General features: G+C 36.2%; 3 protein-coding genes across 3 annotated transcripts; 2 read left to right on the top strand and 1 right to left on the bottom strand.

Moving 5' to 3' along the window:
* The first annotated feature begins 696 nt into the window (after positions 1–696).
* Positions 697–4,501, top strand: LOC129236107 (serendipity locus protein H-1). The gene is made up of 4 exons (XM_054870314.1): positions 697–2,256; positions 2,323–2,487; positions 2,551–3,689; positions 3,752–4,501. The coding sequence occupies exons 1-4, from the start codon at positions 1,127–1,129 to the stop codon at positions 4,327–4,329; spliced, it is 3,012 nt and encodes a 1,003-aa protein (XP_054726289.1). The 5' UTR covers positions 697–1,126; the 3' UTR covers positions 4,330–4,501.
* LOC129236108 (integrator complex subunit 11) lies at positions 4,466–6,837 on the bottom strand. The gene is made up of 3 exons (XM_054870315.1): positions 6,282–6,837; positions 5,245–6,219; positions 4,466–5,187 (listed from the first exon to the last, which is right to left on the bottom strand). Exons 1-3 carry the CDS (start codon positions 6,493–6,495, stop codon positions 4,583–4,585), a joined length of 1,794 nt encoding a protein of 597 aa, XP_054726290.1. The 5' UTR covers positions 6,496–6,837; the 3' UTR covers positions 4,466–4,582.
* Positions 6,838–9,722: 2,885 nt separating this feature from the next.
* On the top strand, positions 9,723–19,565 carry LOC129236106 (protein phosphatase 1B). Its single transcript, XM_054870313.1, is given in 7 exon segments — positions 9,723–9,983; positions 11,985–12,798; positions 12,801–12,961; positions 13,030–13,147; positions 18,791–18,893; positions 18,969–19,023; positions 19,507–19,565. Coding segments are annotated over 6 exon segments (1,104 nt in total). The 5' UTR covers positions 9,723–9,983; positions 11,985–12,158; the 3' UTR covers positions 19,534–19,565.
* The last annotated feature ends 1,071 nt before the right edge of the window (positions 19,566–20,636 follow it).

Raw genomic sequence — 20,636 nt, 5'->3', positions numbered from 1 at the left:
GGCTCGACTTTTCAAATTTCAAATTTCAAGCTTGGAGGTTACAAGATTCTGTTTTTTAGTCGAAATCGCTGTTATTCTGAAAGCTCTAAGTTGTCTCTCAACCTGAGATATTAGGTCCCCAGCAACATAAGTGAGGAATTAAACGGAACGTTCCTGCAGCTAAATAGAAACGATTATCCATATGCCGAAGCAGAGGTCAATCCACAGTTTGAGGTAGTCCTCCTCCTATTTGTGGCGTACGTCTTGATGTTGTTTCACAAATGGGCTTACCCGCACCAATTTTATTGCCGCCTAGTTTGCAATATTCGACTTGTTAACCCAAACAGCTGATTTTGTCGTATCGATTTTTGTTATGGAATGGATTACCGCATGGCAAACCGCTAAATTAAGGAATTAAGGAAAGATCGAGGCGAATTTATTAAAGGTGGTGTTGGTATATCAGTGTTTTTTTCTTTCGCTGTGTCCATGTGGCTGTCAGCACAGAATAAAACAAGGCGAATTAATATTTTGTTTTCTACTTTTCCAATACTTTGCCCCAACAATCAAACGAACAAATAATAATAATAGCAGCCACTCTTCCGTGTTTTCACATATGTGCTATTTATATTCTTATTTCTTCCACTAATTTTTACGAATCAAGTGCTAATGTTATTATAATAAAAGATCATAATAATTGACTACACGAATATCAACGGCTAATCTAATAGTCGAGAAAATACGGTTAATCGAATAGTCGGCAGCGTTTCGAAGAACTCGTTTAATGGATTAACCGAATATTATGAGCCCATTACAAAGCCTTCCGAACGCAACTCTACCCCACGGCTAATGCAATTTGGCAGCACTCATCAAAATGGCGTTTACAGTCAAACATTTTCCGAACATTTCCATGTGTGGGCAAAATAAACAAGGCGTCATCCATATAATCGTGAATTTTGTGAAATAACTAGCAAACGACGTTAATTTGTTGTGAATTTGTTAGCACATACCAATGCTATGGACGTACCGCAAAAGTGAATTGTTTGTTTTGTGTTTGTAAACGCCAAAGTGTACGCCGTTTCGACGTGCAGCAGAAAACCGCTTAACCTCAAGACCAACAACAACAGTGTAGTCTACGATCAATTTGAGAATGAAAGAAGCGCCAAGCAGCAAAAAAATGCCGCGAAAACCAAGAGCACCGAGTACACCCACCAAAATGGGGGCCAACGATGAAATATTGAGTTCTTTATTACGTCTTAATAACTTCGATTCGAACATCAAAGACGAATCATTGGACATCGATTTGTCTGCCTGCGTCACTATCAGCGGCGATTCAGCAGCTATGCTAGCTAGTACCAACAGTCTATCGAGTACAGATTTTTGGCGAGTTCTAGACGATAGTGCACAGAATTCCCACATGGATTTGACGAACGCCAGCTATGATGTGCAACAACCACTGATAAGTGGTGGTATAAGTGACGATGGTCTAGAGGACTGTTCTATTGTGGACATTTTACCGAGTAGTTATGATAAAAACTTTACACCAAATGGTGACGCAAAAATTGTAGGCGGTGTAATAATAAAAGAAGAGAAACCCCAACCAAGTTTCAGTGGCACCTTTCTAAGACCCGAAGCACCACCGCCCACGCCTTCACCACTTAAACGCTTATTGAGTAAGCCCCATCAAGGAGAACAACCACAACGACAGCCTGAGCGGGGCCCGGCTAAAGAAAAAATTAAACGTAATTTCAAAAAGGAGAGCAGTGCAATTGGTCAACCCTACCAGTTGAATGCAACACATCTTGATGATGCAGCTGTGGATAATATCCACACCCTTGCAAAAAATACAATCGATATCAAACGTGCGCCCACCAATCATGTTGTAGTCAGTAGCAACAAAGCGATCTCATCATCTAGTTTCAATATTTTTACAGTACCGGAAACCAATGCACCAAGTTTTAACAGTAATAGTATTAGTAATAACATTGCGACACTAACATCTCAGGCTGAAGGGGGGGTCGTTAAAGAATCTGCACCCCAAGAAAGCGGTACCAATGTTCCCGAACCGGTATTTAAGTGCCTGGACTGTGATGGTCTCATACTGCAGGGACGCAGGGAATATGCCACACACGAGGCTGTCGGACATCGGATACACTATCGATGTTCGATGTGTGACCGTGACTTCGAACAGGAAGCGGGTTTGAAGAAGCATATAAAAACGCATCGTTCAACGGATCCGCGAAAAGACGCTTGGAAAAAATGCCCCGACTGTGGCAAATGGTAAGCAAACTAGTTTCCTATATAACAGAAAAAATAATGTCATATAATTGTATTTTTTCTCCTCAGCCTTAAAATGGGCAGCATGTGGATGCATCGCAAAATACATAGTGATAACAAAAAATACGGCTGTGATATCTGTGGCCAAAAATTTGTACAAAAAATTAATTTGACTCATCACTCTCGTATCCATACAGCTGAAAAGCCTTACGAATGTCCGGAATGTCAAAAGAGGTAAAAAAGTTTTTAAATTTGCTCAATTTCGAAACTAACATCAACTTATTTACTGTTATTTAGGTTTCAAGAACGTTCTCATCTGCAACGTCACCAAAAATATCATGCCCAGACACGCTCGTACCGTTGTGAGAAATGCGGCAAAATGTACAAGACCGAACGTTGTCTCAAGGTACATAATCTCGTGCATCTCGAGCAAAGACCATTTGCTTGTAACGTCTGCGATAAATCATTTATAAGTAATTCCAAGCTGAAGCAGCACTCCAATATTCATACGGGAGAACGGCCGTTCAAATGCAACTATTGCCCGCGAGACTTCACAAACTTTCCAAACTGGTTGAAACATACGCGTCGTCGGCACAAAGTAGATCATAAAACTGGCGAACATCTGGAAAACATTCCGTCTTACTGTTCTAAAAAGTCCACCAAATCTACTAAAGCAAAGCCCGCCGATGCGAATACCGAGACTGGGCAACCTGAAGTGACAACAAAACCTGTTCCTATTGAGAAGAATAAAGCAACGCCTGTTCAAAATGCGACAGTAGCTGGTGCGATTCCGAAGTCTCAAGCATCCAAGCGCAAGAAAAAGTGTCCACAGCAGTTGCCTTTGCCGACACCAGCACAGCCGCCACCATTAGTATCGATTAGGGATAATAATCCTTTACCTTCCCTCGTTGTTTCCGCAAGTGCAACTGTCAAAACTGAAGGGATACGCCCGACGAATAGCGTGCCGTCGATTCATTTACCAGTGTCCGAGAACTTGAAACCAATTCCGGCAATTACAACAACAAATAAAATTGACACATGCAAAATGCCGAAACCGAAGCGCGAACGGAAGCAGCCTTTGCCCAAGCAAGTGCAAAAATCTTATCCCGCCTCCACGTTGCTGTCGTCCATCAAACGGGAAATCACTGAAACAGAAATTACCTCAAAATCACATGCAACCCCATCCGTATTAGCCGATACACGATGTGCAATCAGTAATTTTCCTGATCTCAGTATCACTTCAGCCGAGGAGCTCATTATGGAGCAGGCACTTGAAATGGAAGAGTGTGGCATGTACGTGGCACAGCATGCCGCTGCTATGGACACCGATAATGCAATTTCGTCATCTGAGGCTACAGCAGCGCTGCATTTCAAAATAAAAAGTGAATTCGATCCAATGGATTTGTCATCGACGCGCATCAAAGAAGAAGAGTACAGTAAGTCTGCTCCGATTTCAATGCTGAATTAGTTATAATTAAAAATTGTGTTTTTATTTTAGTTACATTGAAGGATATCAATCAGCGACTACTGTGTTCGTCATTAGAATCTTCGCCGTACTCGTCGCCAGCATCCGTCGAACTAACAGCAACGCCGGCTGCTATGCCAATGGTGCAGTTAATGGACAATAATAATGTTGGTAATGCGCAGTTAACCACAGCTGTTTCAAATAGTTTCCATGTAAATTCATTTGCGGTAAACGCGCAGCGTCCAACAAAAACGGTCACCAATCTCAATAACGCGATGGCGAATCAATCGGTGCCTGAACTACAGCATATGTTGCCGCAAGTCACAACACAATTCACGGCGCCAAATTCAAATTCCTTGCCAACGGCAACTCAAGCGATCATCAATCATTTCTACTTACATCCAATGACCGCAATGAGCATGCCATTGCTGGCACAGTCATCAACAAGCCAAAAATTACCTTCCGTGGATACATTATTATTTTCGGCTGGTGCCACAACAACAAACGTTGGTGCCACGTCGGGTTCGAGTACTGCAAGTGGAGGAAGATTTTTTCATAGCAATAGCTTTGCACAACAAGCGGGCCCGGTGGGGCAACCGAAGCTCTCTTAAATGACAAATGAGCTACATTATAAACTTGACTAGTCACCTGTCTATTTGTCAAAGATGCACAGTTGAGTTTCCAGGACGATGCGACTTTTAATATGTACTTTAATGCTTTGATACTAAATAAATAGTTTTTCTACAATTGTCTTACAATAATAAAAATATATTTTATTACCAACTTTGTGTGCTTACTCAGTATGAGCAAAGCTGCTTGTATTAAGGCAGATGAATAACTGAATAAATGGACAAAATTTACGTTTTAACACATATTCTGCAGAAGGTTCAGTATGTAAGCGCCTATGTCTTCGTCCTGATTGGTCCAAGTTATAAGTATAGTTTTGTGTTTTGGATCTTTTTCGTCTTCCTCAATTTTAATCTCGACTGTTTCTACGCATATGGTGCAACTTTCCTGCATACTCACGGTCCATCCCACCAATTTGTCTTGCAGCAAAGCGAAAAGTTTCTCGCCAGTACGCAAACGTGGTCCCGGATCATCCATTTTCACCTTCGAGGTGAAGCGCATTACATGACGATTAATACCGAATTCTTTCAACGTGTCAGTCAAATTCTGCAACATTATGCGATTGTCTTTCATCACAAGTACACCGTGCAGGAGTCGTCGACGCTTAGGATCTGGCGGTTGGGCATTATAAGAGCGTGCTTCTGATTTCAGCAGTGAAACGGAAGCGTCAACTGGTATTTTTACAGGGGTAGATATAACGCAAGTCTCGCCGTTTGCAGGCATATATGTCTCGATGCTGAACTCCTCCATAATTTTAGTGCGTAAAAATTGCATCTTTTCGGCCTCCCCATGCACCAACATAACGTTCTTTGGCTCACAATTTTGTATTAACTGCATGATGCCTAAGAGAAAAACATGCAAAACAATATAAAAATGTCCTTTGTACACTATTGACTCACCTTTTGCGTCCGCATGTGCAGAGAAGCTTAAATATTCGACCGACATTTTTACTTCAACTACTTGACGGTTTTCAAATTCGACTTTTTTGGCGCCTCCGAGGATCTTATTGCCTACGGTACCCTGTACACAATAGCCGGGCATGATGACCATGTTGTTCTCATTAGGTGCCCACTTCTTGAAAATCTGTAGCGATAAGCCAGCATGTAACATTCCAGGTGTAGCAAATACAACCATTGCACCTGGATTGTCAATGTAGGCCTTGTCAAATGGTTTAATGTGCTTGAAGTCAAACATATTGCGTTGCACGAATGTTTTGCGTATCTTCTGGTTAGTCCATGTGATAAACATTTTATAATAGGTGTTAGCCTTTTCCGTTAATCCGACCGCAAAGTAAATGGGGAATTTCAAATTCATTCGCTCCCAATAAGTTTCCAATAGAATGCATAGCTCTTGAGCGCGTCCCAATGCAAATACCGGAATGAGCACTTTTCCGCCTCTGGCAACACATTCGTGTACTTTCTTTAGGAAATCACGTTCCCTACAACGCTTCGAGTCACGTATAGTTGTTGCATAGGTACTTTCGGAAATTAGCAAATCAGGCCGGCATTTGTCTATCCATGCCGCTCCCAAGTGACGGTCAGGTGTCATATTATAATCGCCCGTATAGACAACTGATTGTGAACCCACACGCAGCCAAAACATTGCAGCACCTAACACGTGACCTGCATAGTAGGCCTTAATCTCCAATTCATTATCTACCATGACACTTTGATGCAAAGTGACGGCAGTCACCTTTTTCATGCAATCCTTAATCATTTGCGTGGTGAAAAAATTTGATTCGCCTTTACGCTCGACAGCCACCTTACGCATATCCTCCAATAAAATAGGAGCGATGGCTTTAGTTGGGTGCGTCATGTAAATAGGGCCCGAATAACCTATCATCTCAGACATGTACGGCAAGGCACCACAATGATCTGTACATACACCAAAAATGTCAAATTGCACCACTCGAATTATTAAATAAGGTTTCACTTACCCAAATGAAAATGTGAAATTATGACACAATCAATGTGGCTGGTAATGGCACCTTCTGGCACAATATACGAAAAATCGGGAAAACGGCGTTCATCATTATAGCCCATGTGCATGCCACAATCAAGCATGATGTTTTTGCCACCCATTGATAATAGCAAACAACTGCGGCCTACATCCTGGCCAGCACCCAAAGGAGTTACTTTAATTGTCGGCATGGTTGACGACACAATGGATAACCGCGCGGAAATTAAAGTTTTATTCAATCAGCTGGCGAAACTACTCAATATGTCCTTGGTTTTTAGTAACACCAGTTAGATAAAGTTGAATCGGTTGCCCAAAAAATTAACTAGGCTTTGAAAGTTAAAAACCGACGAAATCCGAAAATATTACAGTTACGCTCTTAAATAAAAACTTTCCGATCCAATGGACACGCATATCCATATCTCAGCCGGAAAGTTAAACAAAACAAAATGTTAAGGCGGTTGCACACGTTGCTTGAGAAAACAAAATCCGTAAATCGGAATAAATAGCAGCAAGTGAGTGCAATTAAAAAGAAAACGGCTACTCCAGCGTACTTGCCCAAAGATTTCGGGTTATTTTCTCGAAATAGGTTACCAGACCGGAGAAGTTATATCTCTTCTGTTTAAAACCATATTTACAAATTAATGTTCACTAATTTATTAATGAACTCGGTTTGAAAAACGCTTTTTTGTAAATTTCGTACATAAACGAGCTTTAATTGCTCACATTCTGCTTAAAACAGGCAAGTAATCAATCCATTTTTATATTCACATCCGCTTCAACCATTTTACTTTTAGTTATTATTTCTTTTCTAGCTTTAGTTTTAACTAATTAATGGTACTTTATTAAATAAAATCGCTATGAATATCAATATTGCATCTTTGATAGAAAATTAATGAGCTTAGTTCAATATATATCGCGATATTTGGATCGGTTTATCGACCATGTAAGGTGAAATATTGATGGATCGTGATTCATATCCCAAAGTATATAAATATTTCCACAATAAATAGTGCACGTGTAGCTAGCGTCCAAAATCAAGGCGAATTGAGTACTATAGGTGGCGTCTTCCAAAAACAGTAACTTTTTTTACGCGATTTTGCCAAATCTGACGTTAAGCCCCTTACCAATACAAAACAAACGAACTAAAAAAACAAAACAGCAATAACATGTTTGTGAAAATTCAGTGAATGGGTTGGTAATATTGTTATTTGTGAGATTTTAACTAAACGAACTAATGAAAATAACGAGCCGTGTGTTAAATTATGAAAGCACAAATTAATATAGAACCTCCAAATGCATATTTTTTGTGGAAAACTCCGTGGCAAGAAAGTATGTGCTTATAATTTCTTGAATTGCTTTTGCCTACTTTTTCTCTCCACAAACAAGTAATTATCCTTCATTTTGTTTTTTTATTCATGGGCTTTGAAGACACAGCGAATCCGGAAGGGGCAACTCGGTATTCTATCATCCTTAGTCCAAAATATATCCGGCAAATAAAAGACAGAACAAAGTACGCAGAAAAAAATAAACTCGCACGATGACAATTTCGCATTCACTGTTGCTAATGCCCCTTGGTCTGTTGGCAAGGATTAAATTTTGTTTTATTTGTAATGTGGTTAAGAAGAGAAGTGCACATTTTCAGTGCTATGATCCTGAGCGAGGCCGGGCTCTCAAACGACAGCAGCAGGGAAAATCAGTTTATAATACTCATTGTATAGATCCATAAGTAAAAACGCTCTCTGTTGGTTATCAAAAAATACCCCCAACTGAGATCAGCTGATTCCAAATGCTCTTTTATTTGGCATAACAGCCCCGCAAATACGCTCAAGGAAAAATACTAAGCACTCACACTATTACACACGCCTGTCTAAGTCACACTTAGAGTGCGTGTCAAAAATATATAAAGAAGAAGAGTGTTTTTACTTGTATTTCTGTACCATGATAACAATATAGTAAAAAGGAACCGCTGCAGTTTCGGCTTTTTAAGCATTTTTCACGTTTGCAAATCATTTAGTCTCACACTATCTTTCCATTTTTTGCTTTACTTTCAATTTTCATTCAAATAAATTATAAACCTAAAATATTTTTATATTATTATTCTGGGCGGTAAAAATAAAAAAAAGAGAATTTTAGACTTTTTGCTGTATCTTTACCTTAAATAATGGATGCTCCAGTGTTCACCGCTACAAAGAACTTCCGGACATCTTTATTCACATCTTCCCTCCTTTGCACTTGGTTTAGAATTTTTATTGTCCATATGTACATATAAAATTTTACGAATCTTGTGGGAAATAAAATAGATAGCTTGAGCATTTTTATTACATTCGGTATTTGTGCATCCCTTATAACTTCCAATTATTTTATTTTTTTTTATTCTTGAAAATCAATCCCACGTAAAAACTGAAATTGATTATTTAAATTTATATTTAGATAGTTTATTTTTGCACAACATTCTCATACTCTTTCGGGAAAGACCTTATAATGCTGGGAAACTTCAAAACAAAAAAAAAAATCATGATCGACAAATGGAAAGAACGGACCTAGTTCTATCTTACTTTTTATCATGCATAATACTACGGTAAGAGGAAGGCGAACTCTATTTATTAAGGGTTAGGTAATTTTATCTTCTATTTATCCAACCCATTTTTTTATATAAAATGTTTTTTTTTTTTAAACAAAGTTCATTTTTTAATTTTTTTTATCTATATACTCAATCAAAAATGTGTGATTAAATTCAACTGATACGTCTTGTTTTAGAGGCTTTTACAAGGGTGGCAAATCGCTTTTTCCTCTCTTTGGATTGAGGTTGATGGCTGGTGATGGCTAATTTAGTTATCTAACACAACTAATGTCTATTTAGTTTTTTACAAACTCTTTGGATGTCTCACCTTAAACATGTGTTCCTCAATCATATCAGTCTAGTTGTTTTTTATCTTGTTTTTGGAACACCGTAGCTTCTTAGGTAACACGACTTTGTTGGCTATTTCATGTTGGCTTGTTCATAGTCCATAAATAGCAAATGGAGGTCCATATTATATCCATAACATGTTTTAGAGTAGAGATTTGCTAATAATTGACCTTCAAGTAGAAGGCCACTTAAATATACGATAAAGGGACACAAGTCACATAATTTTTTGATAACTTACCTAAGACCGCTTTCATATACAAAAAATTCCCTAAGTTGTGCCGACAAAAGTTGCCCTGTATGAATGCTCTCTAATTACTGTAGTTTCCAAATATCCTGAGTGCGAATTATCGTGGTTTACAGAAAATATTTGTCATTATAATAATAATTTCATATTACAAATACTTTTGCAAAAAATCAACATAACTTTTCTTACAGTTCCTCCTTTAAAAATTAATGCTTACTCTCCTTTGATTTAATGAGGTGGCATCTCTGCAGCCATCTCCATTTTTTCGCGTTCGCGGTTTGTTCTCATTCGCTGTTCGTCGTTTTGTCGTGGTCGCGTTTTTGCATACAGTTTATATTTAAAAAATTGTTGGCGAAAGGTCACTGAAAACAGCAAACAAGTAATATAATAAAACAATACTAGTACCTACGTTTAAAAGTAAATATTTGCGAGTCACACATTAATATTAAGGACGTACTAGCCTATCTTTGGCGAAGTCATATCATATCATTCGCTTTGCTGCTGAGGTGAGCGAATTGGAGGCGTCTGTATATTCAAGAAATCTCAATTTGTAAATAAGCGTATTTAATTTGTATAACATTTGTTTTGTAAAAAATCTTGTGAACTCTAACGAAAAGTACTGAAGCGCATGACAATGGCACGGGAAAAGGCTGAACACTCGTGTACCATAACCAAAAATTTTATCGTGTACTTGTGTTCCCATGTTTTTTTTTTTACTTTTTTATGAGGGCTCTTATAGTGAAAAGCAAATACCGTTTATTACGTCCACCGGCTAGATTTGTGTAAATAAAAAGTAGTAAGATCAAAAATTATAATATACTTTTCTAAATAATTGGTTTAAACCATATCTCGGGCGCAGAAAAGATGCCAGAGTTCGATACGCCGTAACAATCGTTTTCGATTGGTTGGTGATGTTGTCATATTGTTTTCTAATTTTAGAAGAGGAGCAATTGAGAGAACGTTTATAGTAATTTCAAAGAGCGTTTTGCCCCCAGCGTGTGGGTGCGTGTGTGCACCTGAGAAATGGCTACGCGTTACAGCACCGAGGCTATTTTCCATCTCGTTGACGCCATAATGCTATGAACTAAAGCCAACACTGCGTTTGATGCATTTCAGATACTTGAAGCTCTGTCAAGTGGTTGTTACTGATGTATGTAGTTAAAACTGACAAGAGATGAGCAGGGTATGTGGGTGGTGCTTTGATTGATTTGGATTTGTAAAATTTTCATTGCAGGTCTTTTTTCCGCTCAGCGCGCATTTTACATATTGCGTCTCATGTCCAAATTACTTTTATTGCTGATTAATTTGTATGATTATTAAAAAATTTGAAGGAGACATAAATATTGCACAATTGTACGTTAATGTTTGCTTGGATAACGGGCAAGGGTACATTATTTACATGGGCGAATGTTTTGATTTTATTGACAGATGTGATTTTTGCTCAAAAGTAAAATTTGAATTTAAATAAATGTTTTTTTTTTCATCATAATTTTCATACATATGCGCTATATAAATTTGATATTCGTTAGATAAAACATGAATTCTTCCGCTAGTAGGTACTAACAGAGGGAAAACCTTGCACTCTTTACTTTAGTTTTTTAAGGCGCACTCGTTGCTCTCTATTTTGCCGTCTCTCGCCGATTCACGTGTGACCGTTTACTAAAAGTTGAAGGTGCCTCTATAGCACCCCTATTCAAACACTTATGCCGCTTGTGACCAAATGAAAATGTGTAAAAAGAAGCACAACGTTCTGGCCTGTTATTCATCTCTGAACACTAACGCGCTCGCTGTGTTTTTCTTTTTTGTACACAAAATTTTCATTTATTTTGCTAAGCAGTAGAAGAAAAGTGATTTCAACATTCACATAACCAACATAAACACCAAAAAAGGTAGTGTGGAAATAAATTTACAAAAAATGAACAGTGATAAGTTACATGGCTTGTAATTCTTGATAAAAAAGGAAGTAATGTACCTATCTACAAATATTCTTAAACAGATGTGTGAATGTATGTGAATTCATATATACATATACATATACATACAGTGTGTGCAATGCAATTCGTCAGCCAGTTTGTCGCCTGCCAAGTGTATTTTCAATTTGTGGCAGTCCTGATAATCGACCAAACGCATATTGCCATTTTCGCATCAGCTCACCATGGTAATATGGCTCTTATATATGAGATTTTGCGGATGTTGTATGCAATAAATGCTCTTGCTTTTGCGAATTGTGTAATCATTGATTTTTCAAAGTGACGATTCGCCTCAAAAGTACACGCTAATATATACCAACCTCGTAGCGGGTAGGCTTGTTGCAAAAATAACTTTGATTTTTATATGCACAATCTCTAAATTTCTGGGTTATGTTATTCGTTAGTAAAATAATTTGTATGAACTAGGAGTTAATCACGATTAAACACTTGTTAAGGTATCTTGTTATTGCCACACAATAACTTCATTTCACAATTAGGGGCCTTTAAATCGAAATTATGCTTATTTGTTCTAATAATTTCTTTTGTTTCGCTTTTCAGGCTGTTATTGATTCCGTAGACGATCTCAAAAACGCATACATAAAATATAATTTTGACATTAAAAACAAATATTAGTGTATCTATCAGTCAACTATTCAACCGAACAATTGATCCACCGAACGTCTCAGCTACTTTGCTACCCGCGCACCATTAAACACAGCATGCACAAAAGCAATGGGCGGTTTCCTGGATAAGCCGAAAACTACTAAACATAATGATCATGGCGAAGGCAATAAATTGCTCTTCGGCGTCAGCTCTATGCAAGGCTGGCGTTGCGAAATGGAGGACGCGTATTATGCGCGTGCCGATCTTGGAAGCGGTTTGGAGGACTGGAGTTTCTTTGCCGTTTTTGACGGTCATGCCGGCTGCAAGGTGTCGGAGCATTGCGCCTCACATCTGCTCGATAGTATCATTAACACGGATGAATTTAAAAATGGCGATCACATAAAGGGCATACGCACCGGATTTCTGCATATCGACGAAGTAATGCGGGAATTGCCCGAATTGACGCAAAATGCGGAGAAATGTGGCGGGACTACTGCGGTGTGTGCGTTCATCTCGCCAACACAAGTTTACATTGCGAATTGCGGTGATTCGCGCGCGGTTCTATGTCGACAAGGTGTACCTGTATTTGCTACACAAGATCACAAGCCCATTCTGCCTGAAGAAAAGGAGCGTATACACAATGCCGGCGGTAGTGTAATGATTAAACGTGTCAACGGAACACTGGCGGTATCGCGCGCGCTCGGTGACTATGATTTTAAAAATGTGAAAGAAAAGGGCCAATGCGAACAACTCGTGTCGCCGGAACCGGAGATAGTCGCCAAGATACGGATGAGTTTTTAGTTTTAGCCTGCGACGGTATATGGGATGTCATGACCAATGAGGATGTCTGCAGTTTTGTTCATTCGAGGCTGAGAATCACTAACGATTTAGTGAACGTTGCAAATCAAGTTGTGGATACCTGTTTGCATAAGGTTCGCAAAAATGGCATATACCCTTAAATATTTTGAATTTGCATTCAAGAGTGTGTTTATCATTATAGGGCAGTCGAGATAATATGAGCATAATAATAATTGCTTTCCCGGGCGCACCAAAACCAACTCAAGAAGCTATTGAGGCAGACAAACGGTTGGAACAGCAAATCGAGAAACTAACAAGAGGTTGTTTAAATCGACTTTTTTGTTTCTAATCATTAATCTAGGTGTAGACGTTTTGACGTTACGTGTACATGTTATATATACGGCATTCGTAATTCTTGAACTGATAGGGCATCAGCGGTTAGGCAATAATGAAAATGATTTATTTTATAATTCGAATTTGTTGTGCGTACACGAATGAACACACTTCGGAATTTATTTTAACTTACCTTATTTTAACTACCACTAAATATTAGTGGTAGTATAAAGTGCCCAACCCTGTTGGAGATGGGGATAGTCCAATAATTTATAAAGTAGTGCAATATTTAGCTATTCAATTATACTAATGCAGAGTTAGCTTGTATACTTCTGCACACTCACTAATTGAAGTAGTGGTAAACATTTTTTTCAACTACTAGAAATGGTGTATTGAGTAAAAAATTTTAACTAAGCGCCGTGTAGTGGTAGTGGCAAAATTTCCTAAAACCTTCAGCATCGGTGGTGAAAAAATCGCAACTAAGTGAAAAAGTAACAAGAAAATTATATAACTATGAGACGTATGTTTGTATAAAAATAACAACTAAATAATATTACATAAGTTAGAAAAATTTAACCCACTATTCAGACTATTAAGTGGAAATTGTGCCAGTTTTAAGCTGACAATTGAAAGTTTATTTTAGTATAACTAATATAACAGTTTTGTTTTGGTGGTAAAAAATTACCAGCACCACTACCATTAGCGTTAGTGGCTTTTAAGAGTGAAGTTCACTTAAAATTTAGTTGACTATCCGCATCTCTGGTATATATACATAGGTTCATAAAATAATTAACTTGAATTAGGAAATTGTAAAGGGTCCATGCAGCACACAACAGCGTGCTGTCACCATCAAGTAATCGTTGTAGCAGCATAAACAATTCCCATACATATACCGGGAATGCTGCCGAGGTGACAGTCCTTGGTCGGATATAAATCCGGTCGTTCCGGTTACGTGGAACGGACTGGCGTGGGAACGCTTTTGATCGTGAATGTGCCTGTGGTGTTTTTTTATTCTCTGCTGGCGCAATATAAAAACGAGTTTGATAATTCTCATGATTGTACCAGCATGCTTGTGCCGTGTATTTCGAATTTTGTTTATTCGAGGAACTTTTTAAGTAGTAAACAGAGTTCAGCTTTCAAAAAAGCTTTTTTTCAACCTATCATTACTATACTTTAAATATTTTATCTTTAGGACAATAGCCACTATAATTGTGGCCGCACAAATTTTGTCTTTATTCACAAAAATGGTAGGGCTGGTGCGGTATGTGGATCGCGTTTAATGGTGCAATCATTTGGTGGTGTCAGCATGGCGCGTGTGTGGCCCCCTTTACAGAAAATTTTTAGTGAGCATAATAAAAAAAAAAAAGATTATCGATAAACTCCAAAACCATTCACTAGTCATCTACCTATTCAATCGCGAGTTTAACTCGGGTTTTAATAAGTTTGTTATTAATTGTTCCTTTTAAGTGCAAATGTGAAAATTATTCTAGTTAATATGTGCTTCAAGTTAAATAGGCGTTTAAATGTAATATTATATTTTATTAAATTTTTTTTGTAAATCATAAGTTCTTGATATACCTACATTTTACTAGTCAATACCGAATTATGCTATCCCTCAAGTACTTTTAGATTCTTAATTAATTCTTTGTCCTCTGTAATGAATTCGCTACAATGACTGCCAAGGATTATTCCTACGACTCGTAACATTTATTCTATTACCCCTTTTCTACATTATAACCGCACTCATATGAGCACGAGACATTTAAAAGAGCTCTCTTGAATGTCGCAAAAAGGCTCGTACACCTAGAATTGTAAAATAGTTGGAATTAATAATATGGTATCTAGAGAATTTGAAATTCGCATAGTAAATGTTTGTAAAGTGGCTTTCGAACGTGAAGGAATAAAATGTAAAATAAGTAGATAAATTTAATTAGTTTAGCAAAATGTGTAGTGCTCTGCGTAGCCTTTAGTGAAAATATTAAAATTAAAATGGAAAGCAAGCGAAAAGTTATCAGGATTTGATGCCACAATATATTTCAAGTGTGACGAATGATTGAATAATAATGAAATTTAAAAAAATGTACAGTGCTGCAAAAAGTAAGACTATAGCTTTGGCGCACTCTTATTGAATGCATATCGCAGATCTGTTATATAGAGAAATACCCACATCATGACGAAGTAACTGAAATTGAAATTGAAAAGCCACGTAAAGCTATCAAAAGGAAATGAAATAATTTTAAACTTATTATTTTCTCTTAAGCGTTTAAACGAACTTAATATTATTAATAAACAGTATTACTCTTAAAGCGTATCTAAAAGAAACCAAAACAAAAAAGAATAATACCCAAAAATAGAATTTAACTTAATTGCTACCTCCTAGAATCCACTGCATTAGAATTCAGTGATGTTATGATATTGAAAAATCAGCATTTTTGAAATTCAAAACAACATTCAGTTTATTCCCAAACATTTTATGCGTTCCATACCTCATACAACCTTGCTTATTTTTATACTAACAATTACAAATTTTTTTTTGCAATCCTCTAGCAATTAGTAGCGTCCTTATGCTCACGTAAACAGTCATTAATTTGTTTTGAAGTTTTCAAAAACTAATTTTGAGTATTAAATGAGGCAATACACAAAGAAAAAAGGCAATAATAACAATCAAAACTGCACATCTTTATGCGATAAGTGAATCCATAAACGATTTTTATGTATGTAAATGTGTGTATGTACTATAGCAGCGAAGCAGGGAGAGAAAAAAAAAGTTTTAAATATCTGTAAAGTAATAGCAGTTATTTAGGTGTACTGTAATATATGAAAACGGAATTCAATTATAAATGCAAATAGTATTGTGCAATAAATATAAAAAAAGATTAACATAGTATTGGTATTGGTAATAAAATGTAAAAATGAATTTTGATGCGTTGCCAGACTCGAATTTGCAAATTAAGAAATAAATTCCTATCTTAAATTTCAAAGAAATAAAACTTACCGACTTGTACTTTCGTCTGTGTACATTTGTGTAGTCTCTTGTGAGGCCACTTAAACAAACAAAATCTTACCTACATTAATCCTACATTGCTTTTGAGTTTCAGTTAGTTCAAAATTTTTTCTTTGCGCTCAACATTTTGTACACTCTTTTTTTTTCTTTTACTTTTTTTTCTTTAATTTTTGTTTGTGCTTGTTTTGATTTGCAATCTCGCATACTGCCATTCGTTAAATTTCATAAGGTTCATAGTTTTGCTTGACGGAAGCATTTAAAACTGATAATGAAAAATAATGAACGTTTCGATCTATCATAGATATGAGCGTTATTAGAAACAGTGCGTTTAGAAAGAGCGTGAGCATAAGGTACGTTGTATCAAAATTCGTTTTTATTTTGTATGTTAAACTAAGATTGTTATTGTTATACTCACATTTGAAGTTATTTATTATTCTAAATGCCAAATCGATTGTTAACTCATGCTAATTATTAGAACTATTATTTTCCATAAATTTCCTAATTTAAGTTATAGGTATGCATGCATGGCTGTGTAAGTGTAGTGGCTTATACCATTTGAGATTGTTTTCATACAGTTGAAATTCTTTAACTAGAACTGTGGTTTTTGAAATGGGAAGTAATTGATTTTCAAAGGCTAATTTTTGGAGTAAACAATTAATTTGTAGCGCTTATATGAAAAAAAATCAAGAAATCAAGGTTCGTGTTATAGAATTTTTCCTATCTTTTTACCGGATATATTTTTTGTATGTGTTTTTCAATTGCTTAGATGTGATTGCATGCATGCATCTGTTTTGTGTTATTAATTGAACAGCTACAAATTTTAGGGAAAAAGTAAGCAGGAGTGATAGTTTTTGGACCGATAAACGACGGTAAATGACTTTAAAGTGACGACGCGTTAAATAAATACATAAGCTATATTTTATTTTCTTCGTGCATGAAACACCAAAATGATAGAAAAAGTTTTTTCTAATAGCGGTCGCCCCTCGGCAGACAATGGCAAACCTCCGAGTATTTTTCTGTCATGAAAAAGATCTCATAAAAATCATTTGCGGTTCGGAGTCGGCTTAAAACTTTCAAGATGCACGCCGCAAATAGGTGGAGGAGCTCGGCCAAAGACCTAACAGAAGTGTACGCGCCATTTATTTATTTTTGTTTAAACTATTTTTTAAATTTCAATTGAGTAATGTCTTTAAAAAACCTTAGAAGTGTGTTATTAAAGCTCATGACTTGAAACCTGACAATTTCCGTATATCAAAATGGGATGTATACTCGTACAAATTTGTTCCCACAATTAGCTTAGATTAGATTCTTCATGAGGTTCGCACTTCGACCCTATGGTCTTTTGTGCCATCTACACATCACAGTACCTCATTCAGACCCAATTCCCTTATTAAATTCAGGATAGAGCCGGGTTGGATTAAGCGTATGTACCTTTCTTCTTGCTGCAATTGGCCAAGATGTCTCAAACTTCTCCGCGCTATAGCGCTACTTTCCAGGAGAAGGTGCATTCGAATCTCCTGGGATTGGTCGCAGAAACGACATTGACAATATTGAATACAGATTTATGAAAATTCGGGATCAAGTGATGCCCACGATTTTGAAATTTGCTTACCAGCAATATAGGACACAAGCTTGAATTGCTTTTTCAATTAAATTCTAAAATCTAATTCGAGTGTACTTCTCAAGAAGCTTTTTTTAATTTTAAATCAGCGCAGATTTTCTGTTCAAAGAGTTCAAAGGGGCACAATCCGAGAGTTTCTTGTTCTATTGATCTAAAATATTGATTATAAGAAATGCCATAATTTCTACGTCTCGGTCAAAATGGACCTACATGTGAATGTAAGCAATTATCTTGATCTGCTCCAAAGACAGAGACTTTTCGTTCCCACGACAGTCGGTTCTATACTACCGGGTCGACCCGGATCTATATAGGGCCAATGGCTGTCACTTCAGCAGCATTCTCCGTACATGTATGGATAATGTTTATGCTGCTAGAACAACAACAGCGGTGACATTTTAACCATAGAACAATTCCCAAAGATGGTAGGCTTATTTAAATTCGAATATTTTTTTAGTGCGTGACAACGCCTTCTTCGGATTTTCCCTTTCTGAGCACTCTCTGCGAATTCGTATAAAGTATGGGCAGGGCACTAAGGTTCGACGAATTAGTGAAACGTATTAGTTACTATTGTTTCTCAACTATTAGAGGCAAATTTTCAACTAGTTTTCAAGGTTTTGAAATAAAAGTGAAAGTTTTTTCTATTAACATGGGTAAGATGCCAACTAGACTTTCGCTCCAATATCATCAACCAAATATATACCCTATGTATGCTCTTAAAACAATTAAAAAATTTGTAAAATATTTAAAATATTTTTTTAAGCAGACATTAGCACATATCATCTAACTAGCAATGTACTCACGAAATATTGAAACGCATCAGATTTTTTTGAACCAGTAAAATCCAAAAAACCAGTATATGGCTACATTAGCATATTATTATAAATTTTTTGAATTTCTTAATATACTACTAACGTCTAGCTGTAATGCATTTTATTCTTCATTAAAATGTCACCTAAATATGTTAAAATTTCTAACAACTGTTACACTCTTCCTTTTGCCTTCCAGATGAAATAGATTGCAATGAACTCACGCAGTACTTTGATGTATTGCAAGCACTGCAGAGTAAGGATATTGAAGGTCTTCCTCCTGGTGGCGGCTTACAGTCAAAGTGAGTAAATACACGTATTAGCGGTAATATAACGTCCTTGCTTATTTTTGTTATTCTTTTTTCTTCCATCTATAGATACGCAGTCATCGAGCGAACGTTCAAAGAGATATACCCAGATCAGGAATGCGAAGTACGAAACTATTTTTTTAATATTTAATATATTTTTACAATATAATGCTTTAAGATAATACGTTTACTCATGCATATTTTGTTTGCGTACAATTCTTATTAATATTTTCTTCATTATTATTTCTCTGCGCCTAGATATGAATTGTAAACTATCTCATTTTGCTTATTTATTACTTTTTATTACTATTTTTGAACATTTATTTATTGAATTTCGCTAGATTTTATTACATACATACATATATGTATATTAAACTCATTATTATTAGTGGCTGTTTTTAACGTACCTATTTGATGCCGCATTTTCTTTAGCTTACTTCGCTTACTAACTTAACTTACGTTTAAGTTACTAATTTTTATATGAACCATTAACGCCATTGTATCCAAATAAGCATAACACATTTTTCACCACATTTATTTCTATATCGATTTATACTCATTTCCTTTTCCACTTACTTACCATTATCTATTTTTTCTTCTCTTCTAGTTTAATGAATTTTATCAAACGGTTTAAATTATTCCATAAAAATATACTTAAAAAAATAATGCTCAAGTTTTAATTTTTAACCAACACAAGTTGCAGTTTTCATTTGCCAAATAGGTTGCCAACGAATCAGCAAAAAACTCAAGTTCAACAAAACGAATATGAATGGATGCATGAATGCGTGAAATTATGAATGAATGTGTCTTCATTTTATTTTATTTTTCCTCTTTTTCTATTTGCTCTGTAATTATTTACATTGAATGTGAATGATTAAATCTCTATGACTGTGAATTGGTGACTCTACTACTTGTTTCTATGTGTTGGCGTATACATACATACGATATGTATGTATTCTGGCTGTTTTGCATGATTTTATGGTATGTAGTAGAAATTCAATTAAATTTGGCCATCTATCATTTTAAGAAGAATCGACAGTTTTTAACAGTTGTTACCAACAAATGAAATACAGTGAGCATTTGATAGATTATTGAATACCGTTAATTAAAATACGTAGACATATGCCTATAAAATAAAATATATTTGGAATTGTAGCTAAAGCTTAGGAAAAATTACTCGAAAGAAATTCATACCTTTTCTCGCTTTTAAAATGTAAAGAAATGACTATTCTTTTTTTTGTGGTATGCGAGTATGTAGGGACAAAAATCCACAAATTGACAGGCTATTCTAGTTTATTTTTATTTTATTTTAGCATCAAATTGTACTTATTTAACATTACTGGTCTGTCCGCTATTGCGGGAACTCCTTAAATTTATGAATTTTCAAAACGCCAGGTAGGCGCGTACGCCATACCCGACTCTTGCTTCGCGATTGAAGAAGTAAGTAACTTATCGAGTGATTTCTTGCAAAGGCTTTTGCAAGGATGCCAATATAAAGGCTACCAAAGCTGCCAGTTCAAGTAACTTGCTTCACATTTTTAAAGGAATTGAATGAAAATACGAAGTTAAAACAAGTTTTTAAAGTAAAAAAAAAAACTTGAAAAAAAAACTAAAAAATATAATTAAATTATATTTAATCGAGAATAAAGAGAATAATTTCGTCGAGAACCAGGCCATTTTACTATTTTTATAATCTCGCTTCAGCATGTGAATAAAAATAGATTTTTAGTCAAGTTT

This window comes from Anastrepha obliqua, chromosome 1 (assembly GCF_027943255.1).
Source record: "Anastrepha obliqua isolate idAnaObli1 chromosome 1, idAnaObli1_1.0, whole genome shotgun sequence".
Lineage (NCBI taxonomy): Eukaryota > Metazoa > Arthropoda > Insecta > Diptera > Tephritidae > Anastrepha > Anastrepha obliqua.
This window is presented reverse-complemented; position numbering and strand designations above follow the sequence as displayed.

Coding starts and splice junctions, on each gene's coding strand:
- LOC129236108 (XM_054870315.1), bottom strand. CDS start 6,495: ATGCCGACAATTAAAGTAACTCCTTTGGGTGCTGGCCAGGATGTAGGC. Junction 6,220..6,281: donor AATTTCACATTTTCATTTGG/GTAAGTGAAACC, acceptor GTGTATGTACAG/ATCATTGTGGTGCCTTGCCG. Junction 5,188..5,244: donor TGCACATGCGGACGCAAAAG/GTGAGTCAATAG, acceptor TTTTTCTCTTAG/GCATCATGCAGTTAATACAA.
- LOC129236107 (XM_054870314.1), top strand. CDS start 1,127: ATGAAAGAAGCGCCAAGCAGCAAAAAAATGCCGCGAAAACCAAGAGCA. Junction 2,257..2,322: donor TGCCCCGACTGTGGCAAATG/GTAAGCAAACTA, acceptor TTTTCTCCTCAG/CCTTAAAATGGGCAGCATGT. Junction 2,488..2,550: donor TGTCCGGAATGTCAAAAGAG/GTAAAAAAGTTT, acceptor ACTGTTATTTAG/GTTTCAAGAACGTTCTCATC.